Source organism: Crassostrea angulata, chromosome 1, assembly GCF_025612915.1.
Source record: "Crassostrea angulata isolate pt1a10 chromosome 1, ASM2561291v2, whole genome shotgun sequence".
Classification (NCBI taxonomy): Eukaryota; Metazoa; Mollusca; class Bivalvia; order Ostreida; family Ostreidae; genus Magallana; species Magallana angulata.
Genome location: NC_069111.1, coordinates 42,810,969 through 42,822,050, shown reverse-complemented (window position 1 = coordinate 42,822,050; position 11,082 = coordinate 42,810,969). Strand labels below are relative to the sequence as shown.

The following is an 11,082-nucleotide window of genomic DNA, read 5'->3' as shown; positions in this document are numbered from 1 at the left end:
AAGCTATACACATGATTACACGTAAACCGCAAAAATAGATTAATTTCTAGTGTTGTCACGTAATCAAAACATTTTTTATCCTTTGTTTTTAATGAGCTGACAATAGTTAGTCCATTGTTCACATGTTATGATGTGATTTAATTATAAATAAAATACGCAGTACCATATGGCGTGTTGTCTTGTGTTGAAATCAGGTAAACGAACGCATCCCAACTATCTGTTAATTATCGATGTAACACATTTGACGTATACAGAAATGCTTCCATTCACTATAGTCTGTGTGGTTTTATCCATACATGTATTTAGGGTATGACTTCTGGTAGTAGTTGTAATTTTAAGAGCAATATATTACTAACATTTCCTTTCAATCTTAGGTAATGTATATCTATTTACACAATCTGTATTTTATACATTTAATTATTAATTAATAATGTGAGGTATAACATGTGAATGTGTTCAGATTATTAATTACCATTTTCATTCACCTTTTATTATTATACAAATTTAAAATCTATACATGAAATATCAAGACACATTTTAAAAATACACGTGGTAGCCGATTCATGTTTACATCCTGGTATTGAACATATTATATTATTAAAATGTTTAAATTTATCTAAGTTATCATTGTGTTTAGCATTGTGGGTTTTTTTTTTATCCAATATTCATCATCTACCGCTCAAATTAGCAACTTGCATGCCTAATACTGAGAGTTGATTTATAAGAATGAATTTAAAAACAACTCCTTCTTTGCACTCTGCTGTCATTGGTGAGTGCGCAGCGTTACAAAGCGGACGTATTCGCCATGTGTTAGCATCCTGCTGTGTCAAGCGAATGTGAAACGGGCTTTAGTTTTGTCAATAGCAGGTCCCAAGTCTGAGATATACACACAAAAGCCCGGTGCATTAGATCAACAGAAGCACGTGTGATTTAAAGGGAAAATTGGGGAAAAAATAAATCAAGGAAACCAAGTGACATAGGGTCCACGTTAAGCGATAGTTTTGTGCGATTTTTATCGAATTTTAGTTTCTGTTCGCTCCAATGACCAGAGGATAAAATAGCAGGCTGTCCGCAGGATTATTTGGTTATTATTTTAACGAGTTAAAACTGAAATCATCTGGTCGAATGGATTAGATTCATTTGAACTTATACACCAGAAGGCGGGATATATGTGTGTGTGGCTGTGGCCAGTTGTGATCGGATAAATCTGTGCATAGTAGGTATATATTTGTATATTCTAATACTTTATGCGCAGTCATGTATTGGTAATGGGTCGAGATGCAGAAGTCGTGGCTCGGAGATCAACGCCTATAGACTAAGTGTTAGACAGCGAACAAAGGACACCCGCTCCAATTGAAATGGTCCTTTGTATTCAATAGCTTCTTTAACTAAGCAGAACAGAAAGAGCTGTTTTATTGTTTACATTTGCTCAAAATCGTTTAAAAGCTGGCAAAAATTCAGTTAAAAAAAAAACAAAAAAAACTTAGAAAACATAAATTTTGATACGAATTTTTTTGGGTGTCAGCTGTTCAAAATAATTCAAATCCCAATTGTTACTTATGTAATTTTTAGAACCTTGACTTACGTAAATTAACCTGTCAAACTAACACACTTCCTGTATTTACATAGATGTATGTAATAGCGACACTCAGGGAATTAACATTTCATATACATATCTATATTGCGGCGGCCGCACGTGTAATTAAGTTAAAAATAGAATGACATGGGACTAACCCCAGTGTGTCAACATACAGCATGTGCATCAGAATAAATGTCTGATAATTATTTCATTTTTACATCAGAATTGTATTGTTTAAGTATTCTGGTTTGCAAATCATGACGAGTAAAACTGGATTTACTTTTGTTTTAAAAAAATATATTTATATATTTGTAGGCTTCATAACTGCCTTATCTTTCTCTTCTGAATGTTATCCTGCGTATTTTATACACCTGTATGAGTCTAATTTCAAGGTAAACACGATTACGCGGTTTTAATTATTTTTTTTCCCTTCTGCCCCGTCAAAACCTTCGCACACATTACATAACAATACCTCACATCTTGGAATGAAAACATTTCAGGTGAGTTTGGACCGTGGTGATTTATTTAAGAGACATTCATTAGAACAACAGCCAGACGTTCACCTGTCCCCACGGGCTCCGCAAAAGGTCGATGAGACAAATGACCAAAGATCGCCTCGACTGCCCAGTGATCATTGCAGTGCACATATTGTATCAATTCTTTTACACAATACTTGATTATGCATCGGACGATTTGCATACGGTGTACGTCGCTATATAGCAAGGTGTCCTCTCCTCTTAGGTGAAATAAATAAAATCGCGGCGAAGTTTTTTTTGGTCGTACCATGTGATATGTATTAATTTTCCAGGGAGCACAAGACATTTTTTATATAGTCAGCCGTTAATTTCGTTACAGTAAAGCATTTTAAGGCGTTTAGAAGGAGTTCGAACCATATTCCAGCGTTTGTGTATGCCCCCGGTATGAGAGAGGTGTCGACATGGTGTACGAACACACCGTGTGTGATGGGATAGATCTCAACTTCATCATCGAGGACAGCGATGAGGAAAATGAGGAAGAATGGCTGAGGTAAGGAGTAAATCTACGACATGTTATATTGTAATAACAAAAACCACAAGTATTAAATATACATATATGCATGAAATTCTGATGAAATGTATAACATTTTTTCAACTGGAATATGTTTATTTTGTTAATATTTAAAAAAAAAACCAACCACAATCGTAATCGTCTCTAACTTAAGACCATATAAAATTTTGAATAAAACAGTTTGTAGATTTTAGTGTCTCTTTATGTAAGATTAATCATTATAAAAACGCTAAAAGATAATGCACAATTATTCAGATCGACAATTAATTCATATCCGATAAAAAGCAAATGATATGTGCATTTTATATCTGAACAGCATATTTTGCGAAGAATACATAATTTCTGATTTGTAGTACTTAGTGTTTATTTTGTTATTCATCGTTTCAATAATTGCTGACATGTACCTTCATTAGCATAAGCCGAGCAATGTATTCACATAAATTCGCTGTCACTTTTTATTTCCTCCATCGCAAGGATTTATATTGCCCAATTATCAGAGATACTTATATAACTTTTTCTCGAAATAAATAGCATAATTCATTGTGATATAGTGTCTTAATTTCGTAATTCACAAATATGATTATACATTCTAGTTTTGCTTAATCAGCAAAGCATGATAAACCGATGAGTTTCCGCGAGCAATGTCCTGTCACATCCCAGGGGATCGACACGAAGTTTTTTTTAATAACTTTTTATATCTACCACCTCTATACAATAAAATACATTTTGTATTTTATAAAGGTGGTAGATATAAAAAGTTGAAAAACTTCGTGACTAGCCCCTGTGGTCGCAATCGAACACACCCTTAACTCTTCAGTCATAGGAGGTACGAATTGATACGCAAACACACAGTCACAATGACAATATGAATAATAACTTCTAGTCCTATTTTTGGGTGTCCAAATAGTAATCGTAGTTATAGAAGGTAGGGATTTCTGCGCGAAACAGAAGCTGCCCGTAGTTTTATGTTTTGGGCGTCAGAATTATGATTATTTATGTTCGCCTTTTTGAGTCATTTGACGATTCCAGTGTGTCCTGTGTTCAAGCAATGAATGTATAATTAAAACTGTACATACTAATTTTTTAACTGTTTACTTATATACTGCATTTTAAAAAACTTTTATATTTATTGTTTAACCTTTGGTTTGTTAGATTAGTTAGAGAGTGTCATGTACAGTAATAAGGTGTGTTCTTTATTTTCATTAGAATTAAGACTCATAACGTTAGAATGTATGTGTTGAAGAAGAGAGTGGACTACCTAGTGGGAATATAAAAATCACCATTGCAATTTGTTTAAGATTCTTTTCACAAAATGTACACATTGTTATTGCAGACTTCATTATTTAATAAATTTTTATTTTGCTAACTATTTTTAGGTCATCACCCATCAAATATTTTACAACAGAGTTGTCACTGAAAGGACGTCTAAAAAGGTTGCTGTTAAGAAAGCCTTCAACAAGTACGTCTTTGTTTCTATCAATAAAAACACGATTAATTGACTGGTTTTATTTCTGTCATTTCTTTATCATGTGTTCAAATACTTCGACATTAATTTACTTCATTTTTCTATGGAGGACTGACACTCTCTGAGATATAACACTATGTCTCATTTTTGTTTATCTTATTATTATTTTTTGATGAATAAAGCTTCTATTGATATTCTCCACCTGCATTAATTTAATGAAACATTGATTCATCATTGAAATATTATTTGTAATATAACATTCATTTTTTGTCAACATTATTATCATATATGTATCGATGCAGCAAAGTCAGGTTATATTTTATTTTTGTCTGTGTTTTTTATTCCTTTGGACTTATTATAATCTTTTGAATATATAAATTGATTAGAGAAATTTAGGACAGAGTATAGATTGAGGGTATAGAGTAGGTTTCACTCTGTTTAATTTTTTTTCAAACAAAAGTTGACTACATTTAAAAAAAAAATGGTGGTGTAAAGAAAAGTTCAAAGTTATAACCTGCAGTTCATAATTAAGTTGACACTTCAATGAAATGGACTGTGCTGTAACACCACAAATTGTGTATGATTGAAGATAAATCTTCCCTCTCCTTTTTTTCTTTGCTTAGCAAGATTTAAGTACATCACACAGTTCTCTAAGAAACTAATAGTTATTGTTTTTGTTAGCAAAATAAGCAAATTAAAAATAATTAAAAATTGTTGTTTAGACAGCAGTTTCAATTAGTTTTAAATGAAATTGTTGTTGGCTTCAAGTTTGGTAATGTCGTATATGAAGAAATGCGTTCAAATATGTTTTTGTTTGAAGGAATTCGACTAAGAATCTTTGACCTGATATGCAAGCTGTTATTATGCATCCTGTACATAGTTCGAGTCTCACTGGATCAACCCGCCAACTACCAATGGTATGTATTGAAGTTTGTCTGAGCTAGTGCTTACGAATAAAGTGTATATTTGTAAAGCAAGCAACGAAAAAAAGAATTTGGGTTACTTTTGCTAACTTTATTGACTTTTCAATCATCTGAAAATAGTTGCTAAAGCAGTGCATTGGGTTTTCATGATTTTAATGATAGAAGAAGTAAATATTGCAATTTTCCAAAGGTATGCATATATGTTTATATACTGATGAAAATCTAAGACTATAAGGCATATTAAACTGAATGATGAATCATTTTTTCAATCTAAATATGATGGAAGCATTGACTTTAACTTCAAATTTTTCCTTGTTTTTTATTTATTATAGCTGGGTTCTTTGGTCCTCTTTTCGTTTACTATTAACCTCACTCTGTAAATGCAGATATCATTTTACCCCATGTGAAACATTTCCCGTCTTTGAAGATATTCATACCTAGTACCATAAAGTTGCCATGATGTTTAATTTCTTGTTTGCGATTCATCTTTAAGACCTGCTGAATTGGATTTCAAAAGTTTTTTGCATAATTGTATTGCCCAATTTGATCATAAAATCTTCACTTTTTAAAATATCCAAGTTTCCTTGCCAAATCAAATGTTGGCAGAGTAAACAAATGTACATATATAGTTGCCCTTTTAAAGGGTTATTGTATGAGACTAAGAAGAAAATGTTGCAGGAGTAGAGTAGAAGTTATATGGTTATTGTTTTAAATTTAGATACCAAATGCATGTAATAAGAAATTGTCCTTGGCTTACTTAGACCCAACGCTCCTTCATATTGGTGTCAAGGTTGTCATCCTTTGTCTATTTCTCAGAAGTTTTTTCCTTTATCCTCTTTCCTATTTTCTATCTGCAAAGTCACTAAGTGGTTATTCTTTGTTTTCAGTCTCTCACTAGTTGATGGTCTTTACAGCGACAGGTGGTCTTATTATTCAGTGGTTTTCCCCTCTCCTTTGTCACTCAATTGTTCCCCTCCTCAAGAAATTCAGTTAGTGTCCTCTCTTTTAATACCAAGCAGTTGTCCTCTCTTCTGTCAGCAAGTGGTTTTCCTCTTACCTGTATCATCAAATGGTTGTCCTCACTCCTCTATCACCGAACGATTGTCCTCTCTCCTCTTTCACCAAATGGTTGTCCTCCTTTATCTCCAAGTAGTTATTCTTTGTCCTCTATTACCGAATTGTTGTCCTCTCTCTTCCACTACATGTACCAAATGGTTGTCCTCTCTCCTCTACCAACAAATGGTTTTCCTCTCTCCTCTATCACCAAATGGTTGCCCTCCTTTATCTCCAAGTGGTTATCCTCTCTCTTCTATCACCAGGTGGTTGTCCTCTCTCCTTTTTCACCAAATGGCTGTCCTCCTTCAGGTTGTCATCTCTTCTCTATCACCAAATGGTTGTCTTTTCTATCACCAGGTGGTTGTTCTCTCTCCTCTATCACCAAATGGTTGTCCTTACATCCAAGTAGTTATCCTATCTCCTTGATCACCAAATGGTTGTCCTACTTGTGGTTGTCCTCTCTTTTCTATCACAAAATGGTTTTCCTTTCTATCACCAAATGGTTGTCCTCTCTATCATTAAATGGTCGTCCTCTCTATCACCAGATGGTTGTCCTCTCTATCACCAGATGGTTGTCCTCTCTATCACCAGATGGTTGTCCTCTCTATCACCAAATGGTTGCCCTCTCTATCACCAGATGGTTGTCCTCTCTATCACCAGATGGTTGTCCTCTCTATCACCAGATGGTTGTCCTCTCTATCACCAGATGGTTGTCCTCTCTATCACCAGATGGTCGTCCTCTCTATCACCAGATGGTTGTCCTCTCTATCACCAGATGGTTGTCCTCTCTATCACCAGATGGTTGTCCTCTCTATCACCAGATGGTCGTCCTCTCTATCACCAGATGGTTGTCCTCTCTATCACCAGATGGTTGTCCTCTCTATCACCAGATGGTTGTCCTCTCTATCACCAGATGGTTGTCCTCTCTATCACCAGATGGTTGTCCTCTCTATCACCAGATGGTTGTCCTCTCTATCACCAGATGGTTGTCCTCTCTATCACCAGATGGTTGTCCTCTCTATCACCAAATGGTTGTCCTCTCTATCACCAGATGGTTGTCCTCTCTATCACCAGATGGTTGTCCTCTCTATCACCAGATGGTTGTCCTCTCTATCACCAGATGGTTGTCCTCTCTATCACCAAATGGTTGTCCTCTCTCCTCTGTCACTAAGTTGTTATCCTCTCTCCTTTATCACAAAGTGGTTGTCCTCTCTCCTTTATCACAAAGTGGTTGTCCTCTCTCCTTAATCACTCAATGATTTTTTATCCCCTGAAGTATTCAGTGGTTATCATCTAACCTCTATAATGCAGTGGTTTTATCTCCTTTGCTTGTAGTATTAATACTCTCCCCTCAGATGTTCAATTGATGTCCTTTCTCCACAGATGTCCAGTGGTTGTCATCTTTCCTCAGTTTGTCAGTGGTCCCCCCTCTCCTCCATCATTCAATGGCAATACTCTGTCCTCAGCTAGTCGGTGGTTGTCCTTTCTCCTCAGTTACTTATTTTTGTTTTTTTCTGCTCATTGATATACTGCCTATACTTTTCTGCAGTTTTTTTGTGAAAATATCAGTGCTTTGTCTTTTAAAGAAGTTTGCTGTTTCTAAATTACATGTATATTTTGAATATATCTTAGCTTATTAAGGAGGGGCTTAAACCTGTTAAGAGATTGTTTTCTTATTTGTCTTTGTTGGTCCTTGTTACAAGACATGTCCAACTTTCTTATTTTATTTAAAAAAGAATGAAATGTCAGAGGTTTTTATAGAATTCTCAAAAACCTGATTGCATGAGTAATGAGCTCATTGAAATCATGGTATGAGATTTTGAATATCATTTATTACATGCAACTGCCCAACTATTTAAAAATAGTTTTTGCATGGAGAATGGAAATCTGAGATCATATTTTGATTTGTATTGACTTTTCTTTTCCTGCAACAGTGTTGCATGCATACACAGTTCAATCTTTGGTCCATGCAGTATTTTTTATAAGCAAATCCATAAAGAGAGAGACATAATATTGGATATCAATGTACAGTAAATAATAATGCACTAAAGACAAGATATTGTGAAGAGAAGTATATTATGAACAGTTATGATAAATTTTGGATGATATTGAGACAATTGCAGAAGGAAGCAAAGCTACAATGTTTATAATTGTCATTGTGTCAGAATGTTCCAAATTCAAGTATTCATGGTCTGTTTCATTCTGTTATATTTTGAAGGGAATTAAAATCATCGGTATTTCTATAATTAATGTGCAACTGTTCAGTGTATATCTGTGCATTTCCTTTGGAAAAGCTCCAAAGCAATTAAAATATAAATCTGTAAGGAATTTTCTAGCTTGTTTTAATCAATATAATTTTAATTTTAATCTTTGTTGATATTTATATCATCTAAATAATGAAGTCAGAGATCTAGTTTTAATGGTCTTTAATGATATACACTCTTTCTAGAACCAAGATTTATTATGCAAAAACCCAAAATATTTTGAAAAACTTAAACATGGTTGTTTTTGTTTTCTATCATTTCAAATCCAACACATGCAGAAGAAAATTAAATATGATTTTAAGAAATTATTTCTTCATTTGATGTTTAGATCTGCTATTCTGCATAACAGTTCTTTGGTGCATCCATGCAGTGTTGCACCCCTGTTAGAGATTACAAAGTACATTAATATGCATGATTATAAATACATTAGAGGATATTGTGGTTATATTTGCACTTAAATCAAGTAATTTTCACTTCAAATTGCTAGGATTTTTTAAAGCATGCATAAAATGCCGTCTTATACATAAATCAATCCAAGATAATTATTGTTTTAAGGTTGAAGAATTCCTTGACCTGTATTGTTCTGATTTAATTGTTTTTATAACCAGAAATGCATGCAGACATATCTTGGCTAGCTGAGAAGATTTTTGCACAAAAACATTCAATTTGTATCATATATGACAAAATGTCAACTGTGCCAGCCAGAGAGCGTTATAAGAGACATGCAAATGAAAGTTTTACATAACACTTAATTGCATTTTTCTGAAGAAAAAAATTACCTTTTTTAGTGTACAAATCTTCTATTTTTTACATATATCATATACTTCTTAAGTCAACCATTTGTTGTTTTTGTTTCTTGAAATTTAAATTTTTCTGTACAATCAAACAAATATAAATACCCAACACTGAAAAATAAAATTACATCCTGCATGAATTTAACAATATTACCATTTAATATAAATTGTTCGAAAAAATTGTGATTTAACCATAAAAATATGATGTGAATATTACTGAATTATATTGTCTTGCATTTGCGTGTCTTCTGGCAGGTATGAACTAATTCATCATGTGCTCTGTTTAAATTATACAATTAGACTTGCTGCATTATTTACGCCTACATGGTTGAAATAAAAAAAGCCATAAATTAGAATCTTGCATAATTCACTTATTTGATACAAAGGAGTCATACCAGGTGCAATATATCACATGCAAGAAATCAACCATGTATAAACAAATTTAAACACAAGCGCTCAGCTTTAGATCAACTGAAATTATTTAAGAGCAAATCAGATTAAATGATCAGTAAAACTTTCTCTTTTTTCAGTTTCTTTCTCTCTTCTTCCTATCATTTCATTTTTTTTAGATCCCATATAATTCTCTCTCTTTCTCTCTCCCTCTCTCTCTCTCTCTCTCTCTAAAATATATATTAAATCAATAGTCTTATCAATATTGTGAAAAAGTAATGATAATCTGTTCTGTAATCATGCACACCAACTTAGAAATTGATGAAGTATTACCCAGACCACTGTGATCTACAAGTTTCACTTTTACACCAAGAATTAATAATGTGTTGGTATTATTAAAAACTAAAAAAGTGAAACTGAAATTAAAGAAATATCGTTTGAGTTTTATGGCCCTGGACCCAATGTATTAGTGTATTTAGATTAAAGAATTGACAAACTGCATGACGTCATTTGAGTCTCTATATACCAGTTTAAGTTACAATTTGCAATATTACAAATAAACATCATGATGCAGGCTTTAACAGCTAGGTGGCCTACTTGAATCCCTAATTCCATATTGTCATTGAATGGAAAGAGACTTGTAACATATGATGTATACAACTTTTTTTATTCTATCACCTATAAATCAAATGACGTGATTATCTTTAAGTGCACTTTTATCAATTGAAGCAGGAAATTGAAAATTGATGATAGACCATAAGCTTGTGTGGAAATGCTGAAATGGAATGCATTTTATCAAAATTAATCTCTGTACTTTGACAATTGACACAGGTAAAAGGAAAATGAAAATAAATTGAAAGCCTTTCGAAAGGGAAAACATCTGGTTCTGATTAAGAGTAAACGTAGGTAGTAAGATATGGTTTCTTGCCTTAATGTTTGTTCACTTCTCTCTAAACAGTAAAGTTTGTGTGTTTACAAACAGGAGTTGCTGATTTACGAGGAGAAAATATTCACTTTTGTCCTTTTAATCTTTTGTTCTGGTCACTTTATTTTTAATGTACAGGGAAATTACCATGCAGCGACATAAGTGGAAGAAATTATAGTCTGTATCAGTTTAGTTCTGTATGAAAGACGAGAAGGATTAGTATACAATGGCACTTGTGTTTCAATGGGCAGAGAGATATTTCATCCTAGGGCACTTTCTGTGGTGGTTATAATTGCATGCTATCCACTTTAGTTGGAAAATGCTAGATTTCTGTAAATTTGAAACATTTTGGTAATTGTCAAATTTCTTAATTATCATGTTTCTGTCATTTCCCATGCATATTGATTAATTGATGATCGATTGACATTTGATATTTCTTCACATCAAATTTATAAAACTTTTACACAGTATATTTGACTGATTTTTGTCCGAGCTTGGTTTATTCATTTTTCATTTACCAAGGGCATCTCAATAAAACTGATGCAGTTTTGAGCTTTTGAATTAGGAAAATGAAATAATAAAGAACAAATTTTAGCACTGCTAGTTATTATCTTGAAATTGTACCTGTAAAATAGTGTA

The 11,082-nt window shown here is 33.2% G+C and overlaps 1 protein-coding gene across 4 annotated transcripts in view; it reads left to right on the top strand.

Moving 5' to 3' along the window:
* Positions 1-759: 759 nt before the first annotated feature.
* The window catches only part of LOC128183057 (potassium channel subfamily T member 2-like), a 37,001-nt gene continuing 26,678 nt past the window's right edge, over positions 760-11,082 (top strand). For 2 of the 4 annotated variants that reach the window (XM_052851914.1, XM_052851885.1), the window contains exons 1-4: positions 760-1,216; positions 2,435-2,605; positions 4,003-4,085; positions 4,912-5,008. In XM_052851914.1, the coding sequence (XP_052707874.1) occupies positions 2,517-2,605; positions 4,003-4,085; positions 4,912-5,008 (269 nt within the window). In that variant the 5' untranslated portion in view covers positions 760-1,216; positions 2,435-2,516. Of the gene's footprint in view, positions 1,221-2,079; positions 2,207-2,434; positions 2,606-4,002; positions 4,086-4,911; positions 5,009-11,082 lie in introns of all 4 variants that reach the window. The other 2 variants (XM_052851904.1, XM_052851893.1) reach the window with 2 other exon arrangements.